General features: G+C 29.1%; 1 protein-coding gene across 12 annotated transcripts in view; it reads left to right on the top strand.

The window, feature by feature from the left end:
• Positions 1-26,792, top strand: part of LOC127291435 (nucleolysin TIAR) — a 907,547-nt gene that overhangs the window by 624,980 nt on the left and 255,775 nt on the right. The window contains exon 1 of one of the 12 annotated variants that reach the window (XM_051320570.1): positions 24,989-25,559. The exons of the other annotated variants lie outside the window; for them this stretch is intronic. Within the exon in view, the coding sequence (XP_051176527.1) occupies positions 25,385-25,559 (175 nt within the window). The 5' untranslated portion in view covers positions 24,989-25,384. Of the gene's footprint in view, positions 1-24,988; positions 25,560-26,792 lie in introns of those variants that run through there. 12 annotated transcript variants of the gene reach the window in all.

Below are 26,792 nucleotides of genomic sequence, written 5' to 3'. Positions count from 1 at the left end.
CTTTGGAAAAATAACCCGTTCTAATCGACACGAAGTAATTTTTTCCCCTTTCGCGGAATTAAGGTCGACGACAATTATGTGTGCCAACGCAAAAGTCAACGAAATTGTTTTCTTTTTTCTTACTGGCAGAAAAGTATTTTGCAATATTTTTTCAACAGCAAAAATATAAGAAAAAAAAATTGATGGGGGCTTTTAATGTTTTTTTTTTTATTGAAAATAATTTCAAGTGTCAATTTTTTCGGATCGACTAAGTGACCCATTTTTCACTGATTTTGCTATCCGGTGAAAAGAATGTTTTTTTTTATCAATTTACATTTTAAGTTCACTAATAATTAAAATTATGTTTTTTAAAATTCCATGCTGCAAAATTCCATTTGAAAAATGTAAGATTACTTTTTTGGAAAATTTATATTATTTGTTAATAGGAGAATATACTCAGGGTTGGACACCGTTTTGGACTTTGTTTATAATCTTTTTTAAATAAATAAATTTAGTCAATTGAATTATATTGTTAGGAAGATGTACAAAAGAGAAACACTTTTGCTGAAGATTGTAAATTGATTGGTCTAAAATTAAAAAAGTTCTGATCATTTAAAAAAAAAGAAAAATCTGGTCAGGGTTGGACACTTTGTAAAAAATTGAAGCGAATTATGGTTAAAAAATTTAAATAACATTTATAACGTTACTAAAAACGTTTTTTATGTTAATTTTTTCATTATTATTATTTACAGTTGACAATTAATAACATTTATAACGTTACTGTAAACGATTTTTAAGTTCATTTTTTTCATTTTTAACGTTATTATTATTTTTATGTCTTTGGCAGAATATGTGCTGTGTGCGTGCAGATTTGTGTGCGTCAATGTTTATTTGTATAATTATTTATAAATTGTGTCAAATTCATAATTAACAAAGTGCCCAACCCTGAGTCTATAAAGTGTCCAACCCTAAGTAGAAGTAACATTTTCGAATTGTGCTAACCATAACCAGAAATGTTTCGCGACTCGATTTTTCATTTCATTTTTTCTTCAATCATGAATCCCACAATACATGCAATAAACTTACCTTGCCGATTTCTTGTTTTCTTAATTCATTTTATGTTTAATCACATCGCTCACAAAACTTTTTTCGTTCTTACAAATGCACCGACGTAACAGCAGACGCTACTTTTTATCGTCCAAAAATGTAATGTCACAAAAAGTTAGGTTTCACTACGAGAAGCTTCACCACCTCCGTGCATAGTTGGCGCTAGTGTTTTTATTTAAGAAAAGCGAAGTGTCCAACCCTGAGTATATTCCCCTACTTGAAAGATATTTTTTAAAAATTGAATTAACTATTGAATTATATTTAATCATTTGAATAAATACATTTTTTGAGCCTTTTGATCATATATATAAAAATGAAATTTTTTTATATCTATAATATTTCTTTATTTGCTGATAAACTTTTATAGTTATTATACATTGAAAAAAATAAAATCTCAAAACAAGAATAATATTTCGTTAAAAAATTAATTTTACATTTTATTTTCAATTTATGAATCTTCATTTAAAAAAAAAGATGAATTTTTTTTTATTTATTTGAGAATATTCTGATTAAAAGATTTTTTTAACTTTTGTTTTTTACGTGAACCATTAACCTGTTTATAAAGTGATGTTTGAAAAAAAATGGAGATAGAATTAAAAAAAAGTATCTCTTTATTTGAAATTATTCCTCTTAAATGATAAAAGAGTTTCTTCCCAATTAAACAAGAATAATTTAGTGACCATATATATAAGAGGAAAAGTTGGTGCAGAAGAAGAGGAACTTTTTTTTAATGAGAAAATTTTTTTTTCGATGTATCAATCTAGCCTTGAGCTTGTATATTTTCAATTAAATTTCAATTGCGTCTGGATGTTTAATCTTCCATTTTTACTTGCTCTCTAAATGTGAATTAGCTAAAATTTCACTGTCTGAATCAGCGAATAAAGTTTTCACTGCAAATCAGCGGATACAGCTAATAAAATAGCGAAACACGAATCGGCGAACGTCGGTCATTTTCGTCGGAAAATAAATTTATTTTTAAAATGGAGTATTCCGCTGATTGAAATAGTTGTTAGTCGCTGATTCGCAGCTGCATACTTATAGCTTTTTCAATCAGCGACTATTCGCTGCCAATCAGCGGATTTTAACTGATTTAAATTTAGAGAGCGCACTTCGCACCATGTCAATAATTTTAAATAAAGAAACCATTGATGTTAATTTTATATTTCCATTTTAATTTCAATTTCAATTTCATTTATTAACGGGACATGCCCTTTCGTACAAAAGTACTCCTAAATTCTAATAGTTACGTAAGTAATAATACAAAATATAAAATATTAACTAAATCTAGGTAGGCGCTATAATGGTTAAAGTTCAGTATAAGTTTATATATTGAGTTTAGTCATTTGTGTTAAAAAAAACGAGTAAAATTTACATTTTATGTCCATTTTAAATATTTCAGATATTTCGGACGTAACATTTTGTTCATTTATTATATTTAAATTTTACATTATCGTATACAAATTACAAAAATTAAAAAAAAATAACAATAAAAAACAAGAACGTTATAAGAATTAAAAAATTGTAAAAATAAAATCACTTTGCAAATTGTAGAGAAATTCTTTTTTTTTTAAAAAAAAAAAAAAAAAAGAGTAGAACCTTCTTGGAGGAAAAGGGGCCTTTGCTTATCTTCCAATTTCATCATTTCCTGAAGTGTTCCAACATAATATCAAATCCTTCCCTTTTTAACATTGGAATTCCATCCGTATTGAATGCTTAATTCTCGGTAAAGACCTCGAGCCTTAAAAGCAATTTACGCTTTCAACTAGTCCATTAAAAAATTGATTAAGTTTTTTTTGTCTCATTGGTGGAAAGAGAGAGAGAGAGAGAGAGAGAGAGAGAGAGAGAGAGAGAGAGAGAGAGAGAGAGAGAGAGAGAGAGAGAGAGAGAGAGAGAGAGAGAGAGAGAGAGAGAGAGAGAGAGAGAGAGAGAGAGAGAGAGAGAGAGAGAGAGAGAGAGAGAGAGAGAGAGAGAGAGAGAGAGAGAGAGAGAGAGAGAGAGAGAGAGAGAGAGAGAAAGATAGAGTGAGCGAGAGTAGGGTAGCGTTGGGAAATGTTACCCCTTAGAACAACATTCGACCAGCCAGTATAACGACTGATCTCTATTCCCAGTAGCAAGGAAAACTCGTAAAACGGCACTTGGAATTTCGCTGCGCCAAGTTAAACTTGATCGAGACGAAATGGGTGGTGGGTGATATTATGAGGGTATGAGACAGAAAGATAGAAAGAGAGAGAGAGAGAAACACGAAGGTTAGTTGGTGGCTGTACAGTGGTGACTCTCTGTGCCGTCGCATCGCTAGAATTTAGTAAATCACATTTGTATCGTTAAATAGATGTGAATGCAAGTTGTATTTACCTTAAAGACATTTAAGAAAACAAGGTGAAAGCACAGGAAAAATAAATAATAAGTAGGAGGTATAAATGAAAAAACAAAAAGAAAATGAGTGGAAACGATATTTGTATTACTTGAAAACGAGTCCTCATTTCACACTATTAGATCTCATTTTCTCCTGGGTCCGTAAAAAAATGCGAAAATATCAAGCATTTGCACTTTTAAACTTCTCTGACCCTTTTTCCAATTCACTCTTTTTCCTCCCTCAGCCTCTCTCATTTCTTCCTGTTTCACTGAACTCTACTCTCGTCTCCATTATCTTCAAACTTTATGTTCATCTCGTACTCTCAGAAAGACTCGGCATTCAAATGACACCCAACTTTAAAAATATCCGTACATGCCTACCGGGCTGTACTCAATATGAGAAGGGAAAGACGGAAGGGGGAAGAATGGCAAAAAAAAGGACGAGAAGAAAGAATCGCTCTCTCATCTAGAATTGCTAGACTTTCTTCCCTCGTTGTATTTACATCAAATCTGATCCTTGTTCGAATTCTCATCGTCCGTCTTCTCTTTCTTCTTTTTTTTTGACTTTTACCTTTTTTTTATTCCCCATTTTTATATTTCTCTTCATTCTTTTTTTTTATAAAGTTTTCTCTTCTTCATCTTCCTTTTTTTCCTTAATTTTTCTTCTTATATTTTTTCTTCTACTTTTTCTTCATCTGTTTTTTTTTTGCCCACTACTCGGGAATATATATCGCGAATGGTCTGCGTGCGAGAGTTGGCTTACTGCCTCGAGGCGAGACAAAATCTGACCCCCTTTTCCTCATGGATAAATCTAAAATTTGGCATCTTCTCCTCCACAGGAAAAGACCGCCGCCGAAAACCACCAACTTAGACTTCGACCAGGGTCCAAAAACCAAGAACTGATGAAAATCAATTGCCCTTCAAGAATCTATTGCTTTTGAATGTATATCCATTTCCAAATGGTAACCATTGCCAAATATATTTTTATTGTGCAACTTAATGCGAGCATAATTACTTACTATATTGAAAAATTATGGAAAATTGAAGATATACATTATATTTTTAAAGTTTTATATTTATATATATATATCATTGGCAAAATCAACGGTAGTTCAATATTTAATTTATTTCAAAATTAGTATTTTTTTACAATTATTGTAAATTTTTTTTTTATAATTTAGAATTGATTAATAATAATTTGAATAACTTTATCTATATGGTGATAATAATAAAAAATTTATCTATGTTAGAAAAATGAATCGGGTTTAAAGATTTATCTGAAGCGCTTAAAAATTTATCTCAAGTACCTACTTATATCAGTTGGGCTTAAAAGTTGGTCTAACCATTTTAAAACTACATCTACTGGTGCAGCTTAAAAGTTTATCTATACTATTTAAAAATATATAACTTTAGTACCATAAAGTTTATCTTATACTCTCGAAAATATATCAGTAGTGCTTGAAAATAATTTATCTATATAAGATAAAATTGGTCAGTAAATTAATATATAAAATTATTTATAAGGTATATTTAAAAATTCGTTTTAAAGATAAAAATCTCCTTATGTTTTTGTTAAATCAGTTGTAAAATTCTTAGAATTCAAAAAAATTGTAACACGCATAGAAAAAGTTTTCTGTGGCATTGAAGTGTTTGCTGTCACATCAAATTACGTTAGTTAATATTGGGACAGCGAAAAAATTTGCTCTAAAGTCAAAAAAGTTTACTGCTACAGTAAATATTTAAAAATTAAGACTTATATTATTTATCACAGCAAACTTTTTCGTTGTTATAGCAAAAAATTTAGTTATGGTTACTAATTGTGATAGATCCGATAGCAAACATCTGTTAACATCTGTAAGCAATTCTTATTTTTCCTGTACACTGAAAGACATTTTTACTATACTAAAATTACAAGAATCAAAAATCTTCTGTCTGACTAAAACTTATTTTTACTACTAATATTCTATTTATGAAAAAAATATTTACCTAGAACTATTTTCCATATACAAGACAAGAATTAAAACTCTTCTGTCTGACCAAAAATTTCTTTTACTACTGATATTAGAGTTTTGGTTTATTGACAGTTTTATCAAAGACATTTGAAAGTTCATTTTAGTGACAGTAGCAACTAAAATAATTTTTTTGAAAAGTGTACAACTGGATCATTCGAATTTGGGTGAAATGAATTTTAAATATATTTTTAGTTATGTTAAAAACTACTTTTTACTTTAAGGTTATGTTAATGGGTTGAAACTCCTTATGCAATTTTATATAACCAGAAAATAATTTTACTACTGTCACTAAAATAAACAAAAATTAAACACTTTTGCTCCATCAAAACTTACTTTCACTAGGGTAAGTGTATGAATTACTGCTGATGCGCCAATTACTGCGATTTTTATAAAATTAGTAAAACTTAGTAATTGAGAACATAAAACTGTTTCAAAATGACTTTAAAACTTATTCCAAATGATATTTGATATTATATCCACTAATGATGCAATATTTCGACTATTATCAAATTATTTATTCAAGTTACAATTGAACCTATCACAGTAATTAGAGCATGCGTATATGTTTCTCATGCTGCTATTACTGTGGTCTATCCAGTCAACCTAACCTCTAAATCAACATTTTTAGCGTTGCAGTAATTGGTGCACACCATTCGCAGTAATTCATGAAAACTTGCAGTAATACCAGCATATGCCATTTTTAAAAAAGTTAATATTTTTAATAATATATTTGTTATTTCTTCAAGTTTAAAGTATCGTTTCTATTTTAATAGACACTAATAGTGATTTAACAAAAAGTATTAAATCATTATTTTATTTACACTTTTATTATTTTATCATTAAAGTCGGCCTTGGGTTGTGCATCACAGTAATTGGGACATTTACCCTATTGACACAAAAATTTTAAAAAATTAATTCGGTTATTTGATTGTCATCAAATAAATATATTTACTTAAACTAAATAATTTTTATTCAAATTAAATAAACTGTATTTGAACCAATAATTTCTGTATTTTAAACAAATTCCATTTAATTGACTCAATTAATATAAAATTATTTAATACAAATAAATATTTATTTATTAACACACGGAGAAAAATGAGTTTGCTATTAAGCGAATTTTTAGCTCTGGTAGTTAATATATTTAGCTGCTACAGCAAAACATGTTAGCTATGGAAGCTAATTATTAGTTGTATTAGCTAACAATAATTGCTGTCCATATAATAGCAATTGGGATTATCTAAAGTAACTAAAGTTTAGCTAATATAGCTATTTTTCTCCGTGCCGCCTAGTAACCAATTATTTGAATCAAATAAATATTTTTTCAGTTTATTGGTACTACATAGACAAGAATTTAGCCACTTTTGCCACCGCTATATTGATACTTAAACGGATCTATTTGTTAGAAATAGAAAATAAAAGAAAAAAACATTTATTGAACTATTTTAGCAATTGGCTAAGTTTTTTTTGTGTACCTATATAACTTATACCTATATAAACCTCTCTCGTGAAGTTTTTACATGTAACTTTTAAATTGAATTTCAACTGTATTAGGCATTCAAGATTAAATTCCACAGGGAGAATTCTAAGGTGACCCTGATTCTAAGGAAAAGAGAGAGAGAGAGAGAGGGGGGGGGGGGGGTTTCAGTTTCACTGGACACAGAGAGTAGTGCTCTCTCAAAGCTCTCTAGGGATTCATTCATGGTATGAGAAGAAGGGGTTATATGGTTGTGCTTACTTAAGGCAGCAAGAAACATGTTGCGCAATGGTTCACTAGTGTTTGTGCCAGTGCTAAAGGATGTTACACAGGAGCTATGACTAGTAAGACCCTTCTTATGTTATCTCTCCCTCTCTTTTGGTTAATGGTTGGTGCTTCGTCGACCAACAAGCTGCAAACGGTGTATGCTCTTTTGCCGTCTGGCTGGCAGCCGCAGTGGTTGCCTGGCTTAACTTCCGTTATGGACTAGATTTTCATTTACCTTTCCCCCACTCCACTCCCTCATACCCAGTGTCTAACTTCACTCCAAAAAAAAAAATGTCTATAAAACAAAAAATTGTACTCCAAAACTCTTATGGGAAACGTTGATTTAATGCAATGTAAAAAAAAAGTTTATTACCCGTGTAGAAATTTCCCTATATTTGTCCTAGTTTCATTCTTTTTCTGAAAGTGTTATTCCAAAGAAGTATAAGGAAGAAAATATGGTTAGGTCCTGAAATTTTATGTGACATTTTTGAAATTTATCAGAAATTTCTTGTCTGCGTATCTAGCGAAAATCTTATAAATACCCTATACGAAATTCTGAATTTTATAATCGTTTGTTTTTTGCCAAATTAATGATTTTTGCGTATTGTACTTTTAGTTTTTTTATTTTTTTTTTTTAATTTTAGTTTAGTATAACAATTATTGTTGATATTCGTCTAATTTCTGATCATGTTTTTTTTTCTTTTTTTCCTTTTAAAATTTTCGAGAACTGCTTCCCGGAGCATTTTCACGGTTTATTGCATTTATCGAGGGTGAATTGCTTTTCATTTATTCTTTTCACACTGATGTTTATCTTTTACTGTTTATTATTTTCATGACCAATTTTATATTGAATAGCGAGAAATTTTCCGGAAAGTTAAGTTTGAAATGAAGTATTTGGAGAGTTTTATGATGAAAAGTGGTGCGCAGGAAGCGTGATGTGAGAATGAAAATAAGAGAGTGAGAGAAAAGGGGGGGGAGGGGGTGAGGCTAGGAATTATTGGAGACTGAAGTTTTGTCTCCGAAATGACATTCTCTTGAGCATTGGAGTGGAAAAGAAAGAGAATATAAGAGGATAGAGTATAGCTACTGTGAGAGAGTGAGAGAGAGGCTTCATCTATCGTGTTTTGTTGAAAACTGCAAAGTGGATGTTCGCTTTGGCTAAGTGGGTTTTACGTTCGTGAATTTAAGAGAGCAATGTTGCCCTCAGCTAATCAATATGCTAATATTTTTATGCTTTCGCTCCACCGAGAGAATTGAGTTACGTTTACGGATGAACGTAGATGGATGCTGAGCGAAAGAGCGATGTTCAGTATACAGAGCTACTACTCGAGAAATTAAAGCGTTGAGGATTCCTATAAAATACCACCAAAGCTTTATTGAATATACTGCGCATCCTGTTATACTAACGCACATTTTTTTTTTACTTCTTCAAACTCTACTTTTAAAAATTGAATTCTTTTTTTTTCGTAAATATAGCACAAATTTTGTCGAGATAAATATCGACCAGAGAATTCATTTACGAAAGACAAAAAAAAAAAAAAAAACACAGTTGAATATTAGAACAAAAATGTAATTTTACAATTTAATGGAGCACTTTGAAAATTTACACAGATCTCGTGAATTTAAATCTTAGATCGCTATAAAACAAAAAGACGTATTTGCGACTCTCGCAAAATATTCTCCACAACTGGGTTCCCAAGATCCTTGGAGTGAATCCAAAAATTTTACAAAATTTTCTCCCAAAAAGACTCGTTGGTGTATTTCTTTGAAAGGAACAGTTTTTCATCTAAAAGTGAAGTTCTGTTCAAAATTTTCTCTTTAGATATAAACATATATATAAAGTGGAGAAAATTATTTAACCAAAAAACTTTCTTTCTTTTTTTTTGACAAAATAATTGATATTTAGTTTTCATTATATTTGAGATAAACAGAGGAAATGGAAACAAGAATGAATATACTCTATTGGATCAATTTTTCGTTTAAATGCAAAATAGATCTTTAATAAACATTAAATGGGATCAAGGGGAATCTGTTTATGTGTCATAAAATCTATTTAGTCTAGATATGTAGGTTTACGATGGTTGTTTCACTGAAATTTATCTCATGTCTGGCGTTGACTTTTCATTTTTACTTATATCAAAAAATAAAAAACAATTTTATTCAAATTCAAAATTAAAAGATACGAAATTTTCTTTCTGTTGTCAGTTAGAATTATTTTTCCTGCTTGTTAAGTGTGATAATATAATCACCATTAAATTTAAAAAAAAAAGTGCCGATGAAAAAAAATATAAAATGTAATTCAATATAAAATATCGACAGAAACTGACAAAAGTTTTATAGATTATTATGTGGTTGTACTGTATAGTCAGAATTGAGGATTATAAAAATTCGATTTTCCTTGAAGTAGATTTGGTACTTGATATACAAATGAAAGGAGTGAGAGAGAGAGAGAGAGAGACTTTGAATGGAATAGTCTCAATGTCTTTGTGTATTGAGGAATAGGATCAAAGGAAAACTATATTGTGGTCTACACAACCACAAATAGCTCTGAACCATTTGAAGCTTCGACAGCTTAACGAGTAAAGTTTATTTGCTTATTTATTATTCCCTATCGACCAATATACCACCAACTTTATGCCTTAACCGTTCATTCTACTCTCGAATCATATCTTACTTTTTCATTCGAGAACATCAAAGACAAACTTTTACATATACCTCGAAATTTAAACATTCGTCTCTAATTTTAAACAATGTTTTTAATGACTATTTCTCTATTCAGTTACTTTGATGAATTAAATTATAGTATAAGAAAAATATATTAATAACTAATAGAATAAATTTAATCTCATATTACAAAAATTTAATCATTTTAGCTTTTTTAATTAAAACAAATGGCAATTTATTTAAATATGATTAGTTACATATTCCAAAATCGAAAATAAATAGTTCACGATTTAACAGAAAATAACGAATCTAATAATTCCAAGTGCCATTTGTACAACTAGTATGGTATCCAAAGCCGGTTCGTATGTCACAGAATTTCTGCCTCTGATGCAGTGAGCCTCCTTTCACTAATGAGATTATAGGTCAGAAACTCCCGGTTGTTAGCTCGTCACGCACACTTTTTATAAATAGAGAACGAAAGATTTTTAAATATTTTATTTAGCGAAATAAATAAAACCATTAATTCCCAAATTTACTTTTTCATATTTCTTAACAATACTAATAAATTGCTAATATCTGTAATAAATAATTCGGCTGACTTTGTGCTTTTAATTGTACGCAAAAACAACTGTAAACTGAACAAAAAATTGAAAAACAAAAATGAAGAAAATATTAAGCCTTTTTTTTCAAAGAGAATTTTTTTCATTTTAAATATCATGAATTTTCAAAAAGGCTTATTTGCCGTTTCATGAATTTTTAGTATCATTTTTTTTTCTGTATACCTTAATTTGAATTTCAACTATACGTATATGAGCGGATCTTAAAGTAGTTGAATGCAATACAAATTCAACGTAATGTCACAAAATCAGGTCACTTTAAAAATAGATACTTTTGTATTCCAATTTTATTTCTCGGTGGATAATTTTAAGGATCCATTAAATTTACCTATTCAGAAAGAAAATTAGAATAAAACATTGAAATAATATATAGTTAAATCAAAATATGTAATTTAATGTTGAAACAACTTTGTATTAATTTAATAAAAATTAGCAAATAAATTACAGCATTATTATTTTTATATAATATTATATATGATTAGCAAAATTTGTATAAAATTTAATAAATAAAAATTTATATTAAAATATTTTTAGAATATTATTTCAATAAGAGAACATATAACTTAATAACAGAAATAGCCGAATAAGAGAAATTGTAGAAAATGATATTGTTTATTCCATTTCCGAGTATTTTCTCAAAGAAAATGTCTAGAGAATAATAAAGCACGATCACATGATCGGCTAACATTACTACTCTGAGTCTCGTGTAAAACGATATTCAGTACAAAACACGATGATAATCGAATAACCAAATAACGCACATACGTTCCAGACACTCATGACAATGCAATGCACACTGCCATTATCGTATTTCCTACAAATGCTTTCGTAAAAGGTCCTTGTATGTAAATATCCAATATACACACAAGCTCAGTATTGCCGCATATTGCCTCCAAATACACAATATCATCCGATCATTTCATTTTAACCCAAAAAGGGTTAAAAGGTTTCCCATTGACTTCTCTCGTTTCTTACATGTGATCCGCAAAAGAATATTTGTACAGCAAATGAAAGATAATGTAGAAGATAATCTTAAAAGAATTAAAAAAAAATAAAGGAAAAATAAATGTAAATTATATTAAAATTTATTCAATTTTTTTCGAACATTTCTAATTGTAATTACTGATTGTAATTATATTAACAAATCATATCAAGAACAGTGATAATTGACTGAATAATTTACCCTATATTGTACGTATTTTGACCTAACATAGAAGTTACATTCTTGACTCTCTACTGTAATCCTATTGAGAATCTACCTTGAACCTACATTGATTCCGCAGTAAATCTGCTTTGACCCTACATTAAACCTAGTGCGATTCTACCTTGAACACCTTGTACATTCTTTGCCCCAACAGTAAACTTACTTAGACCCTAGTTTGATTCTATTTTGACCCTACATTAAACCTGTTACGACCCTATTTTGAACCTACTTTAACTCTACTTTGAACCTATTTTGACCATACATTAAATCTATTCAGAACCTACTTTGATCCTACTTTAAACCTACAGGGAATCTTCTTTGAATCTACAGTAAACCTATTTCTCCTCTACCTTGAACCTACTTTTAGTAGCCTACTTTGAACTTATTTTCACTACATTAAATCTACTTGGAACCTATGTTAAACCTGTTTCGCCTCTATCTTGAACCTACTGTAACTCTACTTTGAACCTATTTTGACTCTACATTAAATCTACTTAGAACCTACTTTGATTTTACTTTAACCCTACATTATTAAATCTATCTTTATCTTACATTAAACCTACTGCGCTCCTACCTTGAACCTACCTAAGTTAAACCTATTTCACTTTTTTTTTACTATAATAGGGGAGACCGGGGCTGTTTGGCGCACTTGAGTTTATTCAAAAGTGTTAAGTTACATTAATTTTTCTCTTTATTCTGCTTAAAGTACTAGATGAACTGTAAGTTTGTACAAAATTTCATTAATATTCATTAATTACACAGCCCCACAAAAAAAAAGTGTCATGTACTTTTGACCGGAATACCCTAAACCTATGTATTTTGACGCGCTGAACACGAATCCGAAGTCCGTTTTGCTCCATCACGTCAGGATTTTTTTCTAACCTCAAAAAACATGTCGGATTTTGAGAAGTATAGGCGATTTTTTAAAAAATTGATGTATTAACTTCAAACTTGGTATCTGGGGGTTTTTTGTGTCGATGATTACGAATCTGAAGTTAGATTTTCAAAATCCAAAATGGCGGATACAATATGGCTGACGAATTTTGAAAAAATTATAAGATTTACTTCAAACTTGGTATCTATGGGTTTTTTGGGTCGCTGATTACGAATCTGATGTCAGATTTCCGAAATTCAATATGTCTGATTCAATATTAAGGAATTATTTTAAAAAAATTGTCAGATTATTACGAAATTTGGTATCTACAGGTTTTCTAAGTTGCTGACAAGTAACACTAGGGAAGTGCCATACGCCGATTTTTCTAAAACTTGACAGTTTTGTAGTTTTTTGAAAACAATTTGACACGTATGTTTGGTTTTTCCCCAAAAGCTGATTTATGGGGGGAACTACCCCTTGAATTTTTTTTTGGTAGGGGGACATTATTTTACGAAATTTTTTAAAAATTAATGTGCAATAGTGTATCTGGGTTTTTTTTGGGTCGCTGATTACGAATCTGATCTGATTTTTGAAAACTGACATCAGATTCGTAATCAGCGACCCAAAAAAAACCCCAGATACACTATTGCACATTAATTTTTAAAAAATTTCGTAAAATAATGTCCCCCTACCAAAAAAAAATTCAAGGGGTAGTTCCCCCCATAAATCAGCTTTTGGGGAAAAACCAAACATACGTGTCAAATTGATTTTAAAAAAACTACAAAACTGACAAGTTTTAGAAAAATCGGCGTATGGCACTTCCCTAGTGTTACTTGTCAGCAACTTAGAAAACCTGTAGATACCAAATTTCGTAATAATCTGACAATTTTTTAAAAATAATTCCTTAAGGCCATGTGGGAAATAGACGTTTTTTTGTGGATTCCAACTTTCTCTGAAATAAATAATGATTTCGGGTTAAAATATTCAAGACTTGATTTTGGAGGGTGCAAAGCATAGGGCTGTTCTCCTCATTTACGTAAAAATAATAAAAATAAAGTAATAAATAGTAAAATAATGTATTTAATCATAGTTTATTCAGCGGCCACTCGCTCGAATTGGCGCTGTTTACTGGAGCACTGACACACTCAAGCAACGTCTGTGTATGCGCCGCCATCTTTTTTGTCATTTTCGTTTAAAAATTAAACTTTTTAAAATTAGTTTTTAAATAATTTAACGCAAAATTAAGTTTTTTCAGGAGAACAGCGCGGTGCATTGTACCCAAATCTATCAACCCTCAACATTTTAGCCTAAAATCTTTTTTCATTTTAGAGAAAGTTGGAATATTGCAAAACACATTTTCCCATACTAGAATATTGAATCAGACATATCGAATTTCGGAAATCTGACATCAGATTCGTAATCAGCGACCCAAAAAACCCCTAGATACCAAGTTTGAAGTAAATCTTAAAATTTTTAAAAATTCGTCCACCATATTGGATCCGTCATTTTGGATTTTGAAAATCTAACTTCAGATTCGTAATCATCGACACAAAAAACCGCCAGATACCAAGTTTGAAGTTAATACATAAATTTTTTAAAAAATTTCCTACTTCTCAAAATCCGACATGTTTTTTGAGGTTAGAAAAAAATCCTGACGCGATGAAGCAAAACGGACTTCGGATTCATGTTCAGCGCGTCAAAATACATAGGGTTAGGGTATTCCGGTCAAAAGTACATAACACTTTTTTTTTGTGGGGCTGTGTTATTGTGGAGTATAGATTAAAATAACTGATTTTGGCACTCCAAAGTAATTTTTTAACCTCTTCATTTTTTTCTGATATCTCTTTAAAAAATTAATTTTAGTAGAGCTCAAATATTAAGTTTTGAGCTCTATACATTTGTTATTAAGAAACAAAAAAAAATTTTTCTTTTATATTAACAGTTTTTATAAAAAATTACTAAATATTTCAAAAGTACATTTGGGGTTAGGTGGCGCGGTTATCTGAAAATTTCGTTAAATATTAATAAAATGAAGTTGATTATATGAAATGTACACATTAATAAGCACCAATAACAATCCTATTCAAAAAATTTTACCGAATAATGGTTTTTAAATATTCACAGCGTTATTATCAAAAAAAAATATATATTTTTTGGTAATTTTACGATTTCATTTAATTTAAATGAAATTTTCTAATTTTTAAATTTAAAATAATTTTATTGTAAAATTACAGTACAAGACTTATTTTGTTAAGTGTCTTATATTATTTAAACTTTAAATCATATAATTTAATTTTAATTACACTCCTGCGCCACGCAACCCCGGGCTTGGCGCACTTTGCACAGCTTCATATAAAGTGGTATAAAAATATAAGTATTAAATATATTGCAACTTTCTTTTTTTTTTAAATTAAAGATGATATGTTACAAGTTTTCTATACATTAACTTTTTAAAAAAGCAAAAATGAGTGAGTTACACAACAAAGAGTAAAAAGTGCGCCAAGTAACCCCGGTCTCCCCTACTTATGACGCTTTGATATTAAAAATTGTAATTCAGTTTTAAAGTCTTGAAGATTTATGTTTTTTTAAATTGTGAAAACTATAAATTCTGAATTTAAGAAAAATATATATGCTAATTCGGTAATTCAGCAAGACTGTCTTATGAAAATAATGAAAGTTGAGGAAAAAAAATGCCCTTAACTCATTTTTCCACGTTCGTCGCAATGAACTTTACGAGCCAATTCTGTTATTAGATTGGGTTTCATATCGTAATAATGTAACCCAGTGTTCCAGATAATCTCGATAGAGATCTACTTATCGAATGGTGCCGCCTAGAGGGGTTGGATGTTGAAAAGTAAGTTGAAACGAGGGGGTTAAGAGGGGGGGGGGGAGAGAAAGAGCCAGAAAAGGTTGGATAAGGGATGTTGCTGGCAAATCGCATTATCTATCCAGCTATCTTCTTGGTTTCCGGAGAACAGTGGGGTTTCTTGGTGCCACGTAAAAGATGGCTCACACTGAGAAATACTCTCAGTCACTCAATGTACCACCGTTGATGGTCCCCTCTGTAACCCTTCTCTTTTCTCTATTTTTCTCTTTTTTTTTTTTGTTTACTAATTTTTTCTTTTTTTCTCTTTCTTCTTAATTATTGTTGTCGCACACTAAAAGAGTCAGAATTTTCTTAAATGGATTACCTAAAATTAATTAATTTAATTTTCAATTTTAAATTAATTTTACTCCTATTGTGCGATCAAAATAAGTTTCTGAGTACAAAACCGTTGATAAAAAAATTATTATTTAATTACTATTTAAATAAATAATTATTATAAAATAATCATTTGTATCATAAATAACTGTTTTCTAATTGAGTTATTTTCCTCTACAGCGGTTTATTTATACTCAGAACTGTATGCGGAATATAAAAGAATTTTTTAATTTTTTATAAAACATAAAGAATTGAGGAGCCGGATCGTAGAACCGATTCTTCACTAATGCGCAAGTCTCCCGCGCAGCTGAAAGCTGGCTCACTTGAGGGACTCCGGAGAGAGCGAAGAATCGGTTCTACGATCCGGCTCCTCAATTATTAAAATTTTATAAATGAACAATTTAAAAAACTATTTATAACAATTTTTTTTTCTTTTTAATTGTTTATAACTGTGCATTGCAGAAAAATAATCAGAGCAGGTGAATTTATTGATCGAATCTTCAAAAGTGAAAAAATGTTCAGTAAATGAAACTTTATTAGATTTGCATGTTAGTTGACATTATATCATAGTAGTGTTAATTTAGATAAGGTAGATAAAAGATTTAACTTAAAGCATTAGACTTTAGCTTACATTACACGTAAATTTTAAGTTTATGCTAACTATAAAATTGAGGATCAGAATTCAAAAAAATGTTTATTTGAAAATTTTCGGAAATTTTTTTATATGAATAAAGTTTTGAAAATTAGTTTACGCATGAAGTTAAAAATTAAACCCACGAATTAGTATAAGGAACTTTCACTCTTTGGGTGTATTCGAAAAATTTTGATGACAATTTTTCTTTTCTATTCGAGTCCATAGAAAATTAAAAGGCATTAAAATAAGCTGCAACGCTTATTTTTTTAATCGAATTTTGCTTATTTTAATCCATTTTGGTATTAAAATAAGTAAAATTGGATTAAAATAATAAGCGTTGCAGCTTATTTTAATACCTTATAATTTTCTGTGTCGTTCTTAGTTAGCGATAATAGCGCTTTTGCGGGGAAATTGTTGCAACTCAGGTGAGAGATGAATAATTACAAATGTCAGACATGTGAATTTAATAAATAATAACATTTTCACGTTATAGGTACTCCAATCACTAACTAAGGTTAAATATTTGTCCATATACAATTCTAGAGAAAAATTCAGAACTTTGGCCTATTGATTACGTTTGACATTGAATTTTAACGTATAGGACAGTAGTATATCTAGCAATATGTACAACATCAGAAGAGGTATAACGTGCAAAACGTTATCAAGGTCGATTCACAAAACCGTGACATGTACCGACGACAAGAGATAGCCTTTCCAAAGATTAATCAACGTCACATCTTTTTTATTTTGCGTCGATAATCCTTGTTATATTACGAGGGTAGATAATGTCGTCATGGGGATTGTATACAGACTATTTTGATCTTTGTGCTATAAGAAAGTTATATAGAGGGTCAAAAATGAAAGTTAATCATAAAAAAAGTAATATTGATGCGAAATTTTTGTTTCTTTTTTTTTAAAGTGCGAGGAATCTTGTAATTTCTGTTTTGGAAGGCATCACTTTAAGGTATAGGATGTAATATTTGAAAGGTGTTACGTCAAAATCCCCGGAGAATACAGGCAATACGACAAGATTAAGTTTCAGACTATATATGTATATTGTTTCAATAATACCGGGAGGTGATGTTCTTTGAAAATAAGAGATAGCGGAAACGATATTCAAATTGCTTTGTAGTCAATTCGCCAGGTGTATTGGGAGTGTCAGTTTATCCGAGAAACAACTTTTCCATTAGAGAATAAACACTGAAAAAAGGAATTCAATAATCTATTATTTATTGTCTATATTATTCAAATAAATGTTATATCTATTTGATTTAAATTAATTGCTTTGCAAAACAACAAAAAATTATATATATATTAAATACGCCTAAACGTCAAAAACAATATTATTAACTTTAAAATTATATGTAATTTGAAATAAAAAGCAAAGTATAAAAATTATAATGAAAGAAAATTAACTTCTTCAGTTTTTATTTCGATCATTTTTTTTTTTATCTACGACACGAACCGCAAAAGGTGATATTTCGTACGTGATCGCTGTTGCATGCTCGTGAACTTTGTGTATAAATTACATCATTTTTCTCGGGCAAGGAAGTTCCCTCCAACTTGGAGAGAGCGATTGATGTAACAGCTATAGTTACCGGTTATAAATTTAAAAGGTAGCGCTTGAAAAAGTTGCGGTGAATTTTCCTTCCTAAACTATAGTAAAAAAAAAAAAAGAAAAAAAATGTGAACGTTAACCAAACACATCCCCCAGAACTTTAGGTTACGAAAAGTCTCCAAAACTCACTTGCAAACGGAATTCTGTGCGTTTTTACTCTAACTAGTTGGAACGAGCTACCCAACCCTTTAACCAAAAATAGGTGGTGGAGAGAAGGTGAGGGCGGACGGTCGTTTGGTGAGGTGAGTGTCTGAAGGGATGGGGTGGTGAACCGGGATCGATGGAGATAATGCCCATTACCCCTAATACTCGTTCTCTCTTTCTCTCTCGCTCGCTCTTCATTCCTCTTGCACACTCCTCGAACAGTTTCATTCCTAGTACCTCCGATGCGATTTGTAACTGACGCTTTTTACGGTTACCATCAGCTTCGCTTCTCATAGGCGTCGCCCTCTCAAACTTCACTTTAATGCTTCACGAATTCATCTTCTATTTTGATGATTAAAGATAAAAAAAAAAGAAAAAAGAATTGTGCCCATTTTTCTCAAATAAGAAATCTCAGATATTTTATCTTCACGTTAAGTAAACTGCGTTTGATAAATTCCAAAAATATCTATTTAAGAGAAATAATAAAAAATATATTTAATTACTTTTTGGTCTCCCTTGGTGGTTCAATGAAATATTGTTTTAAAAACACAACGCTCCAAACTAAGATAACGCATGTATTCTCCAAATTTGAATTAGTGAAAAAGTTAAAATCAGTCGCTAAATTTCAACTATTTGAATCAGTGAGATTTTACTGATTGTTAGTTAAAAATTTCTTATTCATATGGAATTTAGCAACTGATTTGACAGTAACTTTATCACTGATTCAAATTTAGAAATTCATTTCTAAAATTTATTAAGAAAAAAAAATTTAAAAGAAAATTGTGACATTCCTTATTGGGAAAGAGAAAGACATTTGAAAAGTTGACAAAATATTTACCAACTTTTTTGTGTTATCTACAAGTGAATGAAATTTTCGATAACTCATTTTGTTCGTGAGCGATAAAGGTCACATGCGGAGTAAGTTGGTTGCTGAGAGCAACATCAGGACTTGGAAACTAATATTGTTGAATTCGTTGAATATAGACTGGAGGGAAAATCGATCTTAAACTCGCGTTCCGCTTGGGTTTGAGTCCTTGGTAAATTCAAGCAGAGAGATAGAGAGAGACTACCATCGAGAAAAGTTTTGCGACAAATGTCTTCAAGCCATGTCGTCAGCACAACGCATGGAGCCTCTCTCTTAAAGATCATACGGTTAGAAAGTGACCCACCAATGCTATAGTAGTGCAGAATTGCGACACACAGAGGGTTGGTACAAAAGGGAAGTGGTAACCTGTTGAGTGCCTTCGCGAAGGTGCTAAGCGCCCACGACCCATAAGGGGCAAATATATATATATATACATTTATAAAGAAAAATTACGTCAAGCTATTTTATGAAGTTAAAATTCTTCATTTTTCGAGGATAATATAATAAATAAATATAATAAAATGTTTACAAGTATGAACGCTTTTATTTCGAATTTATTTATTATTTATATTATAATCTCTGAATCCTCTTTTTTAATATCATTGTACTATAGAATAAATATTTACTTGAATCAAATAATTTTTATTTAAACTGTATTTGAATCAATAATTTCTGTATTTGAAACAAATACCATTTGATTGACTTAAATAATAATAATTATTTCAAATAATTAATAAATTTATTTGATAATAATCAAGTAATCGATTATTTGAATCGAATAATTTTTTTTTTTTTAGTGCACAATTTACTTTATAGTGGCTAAATAGACATTTCCTCCATAAAAATAATTTTTATTATAAGTTATTTATTTTATTAACAATTATTATTTTTATAACTTAACTTATTTCTATTATTAACAATTTAAGTAAAATAATTTTTAAATTGAAGTTTGAATATTTTATTAAAATAATTATATGCACACATCTTCAATTTTTTTTCCAAGAAATACATAATTAAATATATTTAAAAAATAGGTTAACGAATGACCGACTTTCCTCCATTTTACGGTACTTAAAAAAATATATTGTCTTAATGTAACAGCTTTATCTATATATTTACTTTAAAAGTAATTTTTCTTTTTTCTAAAAACATTTTATCTATATACCTAAAAGCACTTTTAATTTTCATTTTCGATCTTGATATATTCCAACATATCGTTGACTTTGACATTTTCGATTAGGCTAACATTTTTTTTTATCTTTTAGTACTCTACCAAAAAGTGTTCCATTTTAAAAAAAAAAAACTTTTTTATCAACTTGTTTACGATAAATGAATTTTTAATAATTTTCGAATTTTAATGCATCAATTTTACAGTTTTTTTTTTAATTGTGTGTTTTTACGTGAATTTTTCAAAAATTCTAGAAAAATCATTTTTTTGCAAAATTTTATTATTAAAACTTTTTGTATCCTTTGATTTTTGTTAAAAAATTTTCAAAAAAAAAAAAATACTTTCTTTTATAAAAATTTTAAGCCAAGTTCGATCGTGGGGAATTCAATATTTTCAGAATTTTGAATTTTTTTTTTAAATTCATCCGGGTTTTTTTTTGATAATAAAGGCAAAAACAAAAAAAAGTTATAAAATTTTTTTTGTTGAAATAAAAAAAAAAAAAAATTTAATTCACATGACATTAGATTTGCATTTTAGAATGCAGTATCTCCCAAAAATTTAAGCACAATAATTATTCTTGTACACGTTGTGTGATACAGTGAGGAATAGAACCGCCTGAGTGTGCATTTTCCAACGTGTAATAATGTAAACGAAGGTGAATATGTGCGTCTCGTACATTTTGATATCAACACTCGCCTCTCTGTCGCAAGCATTTAAGTCCACCTATTGTTGTCAGCTTTCATATATATACATCGTAAGTTATCTAGTGTTTTATTAGCTTTCTTAGTGTTAAACCAAGCGACGATACGAGATATGCGCCACCCATACACTTCAACTTTTTAGCTTTGCCATATGTATACAAACCACTCCACTGACGTATTTTACACTATACACAATACCACTTCTTCTCTCCTGCTAACACCTGCTGCAAACAGTGTAACCTTTACTCATGTTTGCAACACTCGTGGAAATGTTTTCTGTCTCTTATTTCATAGTTTAATGTTCTGTTTTAATTAATTGTTTCCGCGCTCGTTTATTTTTTCAAAAGAAAAAAAATTAAAATTTTAAAATGGTTTTTCGGTTTAGTTTTTTTTTTCTATAAAAATATGGTTGGTTACTTTTTTTAATTTTCTCTTTCTTCTATTTAGAATTTTAAAGTTTGTTGTCTACTTTTTTTTTTTTTTGAAAGTAGGTCATTTATTTAAATTACTTTTTAACATGTTAACTATTTTTGTTATTTCTAAAGTAAGTCATTTTCAATATATTTTTTTAATATATGTGTTCTATATATGTTTCTTTTTATTGTCAACTATATATTCCCAACTAGCACGTAATATTATATTACAGTATAACATTATCCGGTAATATTACTGGAATATTACAGTGATATTGAAATGTCCGCCTGATGGTGATATTACTGTAATATTACGTTAATGTTACCACAAAAAATTAAAAGGCATTAAAATAAGCTGCAACGCTTATTATTTTAATCCAATTTTGCTTATTTTAATCCATTTTGGTATTAAAATAAGCAAAATTGGATTAAAATAAGAAACGTTGCAGCTTATTTTAATGCCTTTTAATTTTTTGTGACAGTAATATTAAAGATTGATTTCAGTTACTCATAAAGCATCACAATCATAAATATATTGTAAGTCAGTGTGGCTTGTGTGCCTTGAGTTCGCTACTTGGGTTGTGATTGTTCATTTTTTCTTAATTTTTATTTAATTTTCTCCTATCTCTTTATTTTTAACTGTTTTTTTTTTATTTTGAAAATATTATTTTAATTTGTAAATTTTTCCTTTTCTAAATAATATTTATTCTTTTGCTAAAAATGATTAGTATGGAAGTTTTGATAATTACTTTCAAGAAATTTAATTTTATATATCTTCTTTAATTTTGTTTCTAATTACAATTAAAAAATTGGTAAAAGTACTGAAAATAAAATAATTTTTTCTTAATTTTTTATATCAATATATCTTTAATGTTCTTATTTTCTTCTCGTGAAATTTCTTTTTTTTTTCTTTTTTGTTTTTGACCTCTCAACCTTTGCGCGAGGTAACTTTTTTCCATTTCCCAACAATTTCCTATTTGTATCTCGCGGGTGGAGAAAAACTTGTTTAAGTAGAAAATAAAAAAAGAAATAAATAAATAAAAAAAACTTGTCTTTTATAATTAGAGTTTATTTTCTCGGATAAATATTTGTTGATCATGATTACTTGTCGAGTTTTCCATAGGATTATCTATAATCGACCGAGTCGCAATTTTCAAATTGATCTTATCTCTCAGCGTGGGGGGGGGGGGTTTGAAATTAAACTTGTCTTGAATCTATCGAAACACTTGAATTGATCTTTCATTAAGTGGAATGTATCACACCCCCGCCTAGAGTAACATATTCCCACTCGCGCTCTCTGCCCTGATAAGACCGTGTACCATCTGCGAGCTCACTTACCAATTAGCATATACCAACAGTTATACGTATACGCTTCTTGCCACTGCAACTGACAGTTTCAGTATCGATTCCAAGTGTGAGGAAATCTCCTTGCAAAATGTGCCCCTTTTCTCATCTGAATATAACTCATAATATATATCCTCTCCCACACACAGATTGAATAACAAATTTTTAAATATCAAATATTATTATCCTCAGAAAAATTCCATAATTCAAGAATTTTCCATCGTATTATGAATTTCATCGACTCAAAAACATGGCATTTAATTATTTTCTTTGAGAAGAAAAATAAGTTAATATAATATTAAAAATAAGTTTAATTATAATTGTTAAAAAATTCAAAAAACTTAATTTATTCACACTTTTATCGAATTAATTTTACGAGATTAAGGTAGTGATATTAAAATACGTTTTACATAAGAAATATGCAATATTTGTGACGCGCTCTAAAGACAGGGATCTTAGAAGCAAAAAATTATAGGTTAAGTTTTTTAAATTTGTAAGTGCAAATACTCAATGAGGATCAACTCTCAACACACAAAATTATTGATATTTAAGTCTTCATTACATCTAAAATATTTAATAAAAAGCTGATTTTAATTTTACATAAATAAAAATAAACTTTTAATCAAGGTAAAACTACCGTAAACATAACCTATAATTCGTTTGCTTCTAAGGTCCCTTTCTTTAGAGCGCATCACATTTTTTAATTATATTAAAAAAATGTTATTAAGTTTGTTTTGCCTAATTGAAATTAGACCAAACAATTAGTTTGTAAATGGAAAAAGGTTCTCTACAAGTTTGCTATGTTGAATTTTTAAAAAAGTTTTCTGATTTTTAAAAGCTGACAAAAAAAAAATTAAAAATTTTTTTTTTTTAAACAAATTGAATATAATTGACTATTTGAAAAACAGTAAATTTTTCTTAAAAAAGAATTTTTTTATTTTTTTATCCAAAGTTTTAATTTAATTTTGGTAAAATTGAAAATTTTTATTCTGCCAATTTAAATGGAAACAAATAAATTGTTTTGATTTCTAAAGTGTCTAATACTCTCCGTGCTTTTTGTTTACATCGTACAAATAAAAGACGACCGACATTGAAGCTCGAATAATAACCAATAAATTCAGAATTTCATTCTAATCTCCCATCAGTTTAAATTGAGGCTTCGACCTGTATAAACGTGTTCATTTGTCGTTTTATAACTTTTAATTTCTGAATTTTATTTTTTTTTCCATAATAAAGTAACTTTTATTTGAAATTCTCATTTTATTAAATTTTCTTCTTTAATTTGAGTATAATTTCGGGAGTGATCGTATCTACATTTTTAAAAACGCGACCGCTTAAAAATTATTTTAAAAATTAATTTTTCATATTATACATATAATATAATTTCGGAAGTTTTATATTTGTTGAAAATGTTTTTTTTTGTGTAGTGCTACTGCAGATTCGAAATGAAAATTGAATGTAGGATGACGATACAGGTACACAAATTAAGGTTTAAAATATTTATATCTCTTTAATACAAAAGCAAAATAGAACAATACCTAATTATTTTCAAATTTTTACACTTAGAGAAAAGATTTATTTGATTTAAAAAAAAACCAGTTTCTTTGATTCAAAATAAAATTTTCTTTAAAACAAAAAAAGCTTCTTAGTATCAGAACAAATAAATTTTCTTTAAATTGAAATTGATTTCTTTGAATCAAAGAAATTTTTTTTCTCAGTGTATATTTAAAATTTTAAATGTTTTATCTCAAAAATTTTAATGCCAGGAGAAGTTTATTTGAATAGAAAAAAAAGAATCAGTTATCTTTAAGAATTTTGTTTTTAAATAAATGAACAAATAAAATTAATTATAGACAATTAAAACAAATTAAAAATACACATAAAACAATATTAGATAGCATAAAAAAAATATATAAAATAAAATATTTTCAAAGTTGAAATATAAGTGACGCATCAGTAATTTGGTGACCCCAGTGAAAATCTTGATGCGTGTAATTGAATGACCTTGAGAATGATGCCTTCCGATGAGGCTGGTGGTTAGGAAAGACAACGAGAGTGTATATGCGTAATGTTGGCTTTTATCGGAACGAGTTTGCAACGCAATCAGAGTGGCGCCCGTTGACTCGTAACGTTTCCGGTTCAGGCTTCCGTTCCGCGGGACCGCACCGTTTCCGTTTGACGGCCCTGCCCACCAATCTGACCACATTGGTATATTGGTGGCCGTTCGGCTAACTTCAGAGAATCAGTGGCCTCTTGTGTCAACAGTAAAGTTGTTCCTCTAGAAACTTATATATATATATATGGTTGTTTGTCGTAGGCGATGATAATTGCGAATCACATTCAGTGCGCAATAAGAAGCGCTTCTCATCGGCCGCACTATTCTTTTGTTCCTTTATAAAAAAAAATACTCAAAAAATTATAATTTAACAAGAAGATAGTCAAACATAAAATGTAATTTCCCTCTTTGTTGAATTTTATAATTTTTGCCAAAAATTTAATTTGTAAACATAAATTATACTCAATTTTTTTTTTAATCGTAATTGTAAAATATATAGAAATTAAATTAGTTATTGTAGATAATTGAGAAGGATGATTTAAAAGTGATTGATTGGAAAAAGTGAAAATGAATCGGTTATTTAGTGATTCTGTGAGATTGAAAGTGAAATATAATAATTTTTGAAAGAAAGTATATTGCAAATTTTTTTAGTGAACGTTCTTTGAAGTGAGGTGCATGAAAAAAAAATGGCAACTATATCGGGTAAAAATAAATTAAAAATGGGCAGTGGTGGCCGATATTATGGCGCTTATCTCATCTACGATGTGGCAAACTCTTACCTGTCCGCATTGCATGCGAAGATACCAGCAACCGATGCCACGCGAACCAATCCGTCGTCACCAGTTCATGTTCAAAATCCTCGTAAGTTTATTCTCTCTCTCTCTCTCTCTCTCTCGCTTTTTCTACCGACTTTTATCATTTTTATTATTTCCTTTATTGAACCTCACTCTTGTGTCAAATTTCGCGTGATTTATCTTTCCACTTCCAGCGGATTTTCTCTCAAAGAACATTGAAGATTTTCATTTGATGCCTTCCCTCTCATTTTACTTTTCCAAGAGTTTTTCAAAATAAAAAATAATCCTCTTTTGAACAATGTACTTTGATCGAAAATAATTCTGCAAAAGTGTATAAAATTTTACAAATGAGAAGTAAAAAACACAATCGTTAAAAAAAGTATTCTTTTTAAAAGTTTAATTTTTTTATACAAAATTCATTTTTTAACGTGAAAAAAAAAATGTTTTACAGGACAAAATTTCTTATGTTCGGATTATTTTTCACAGTAGATAAAGCAACATAATAAAAAAAAAAACAGAGATGGCAACCGAAATCGATAAAAATTTAAAAACCGTTATCTCGAAACCTAATTTTAGTTTTTTCGATTTTTTTTCGATTTTTAATATTCGGATAGAACAAATCGAAGAAAATTTAATCAAAAATGTTTCGATTTCTTACAATTCTTCACAAAAAAGAATTTCTAAAAAAATTGAAATCTTAAATTTCTAGAAGTCCATGGAAAATGATTTTCCTCAATTGCGAGCTCTAGCTAATCAAGTACTATTAGTTCTAGCAACCCAAGTAAGCATAGAACGCTTATTTTCAAGTTTTAAGTTTGTATCATCTCATCTACGTAGCAATCTTTCTTCAGATCTTTAAGAAAATGTGTTACTCATTCGTCAAAATAAATTATTTGCTGCAAAAAAGTAATATAAAATTTCAAAAAAAATAATTATTTCTGTTTTGAAAATTCTATATTTTGTTTAATTATTAAGAGTTTTAATGTTCATACTTATAATATAAATTTATAAATAAATTATGAGTAATTATAATAAATTTATTCTGTTCTAAATAATTCAAATCCATAAATATTTTCATTCATATTATTACTAGAGGGAAACAATCGAAAAACTGAAATCGAAAATTTTGACATGAAAAACCCAAATCGAAATACTGAAACCGTATAATCTTTTAAGTAAAAACAGAAACCGCAATACCGAAACCGAAAAAATTTCAGTTGCCATCCCTGCAAAAAAATATTCACTTTTTTAAGTAGAAAACAAAAAAGTACAGTTTTATCAGAAAGAAAATATTTTTGCA

Source organism: Leptopilina boulardi, unplaced genomic scaffold (assembly GCF_019393585.1).
Source record: "Leptopilina boulardi isolate dan_hultmark-lab unplaced genomic scaffold, ZJU_Lbou_2.1 LbouV2_137, whole genome shotgun sequence".
Taxonomy (NCBI): domain Eukaryota; kingdom Metazoa; phylum Arthropoda; class Insecta; order Hymenoptera; family Figitidae; genus Leptopilina; species Leptopilina boulardi.
This window is presented reverse-complemented; position numbering and strand designations above follow the sequence as displayed.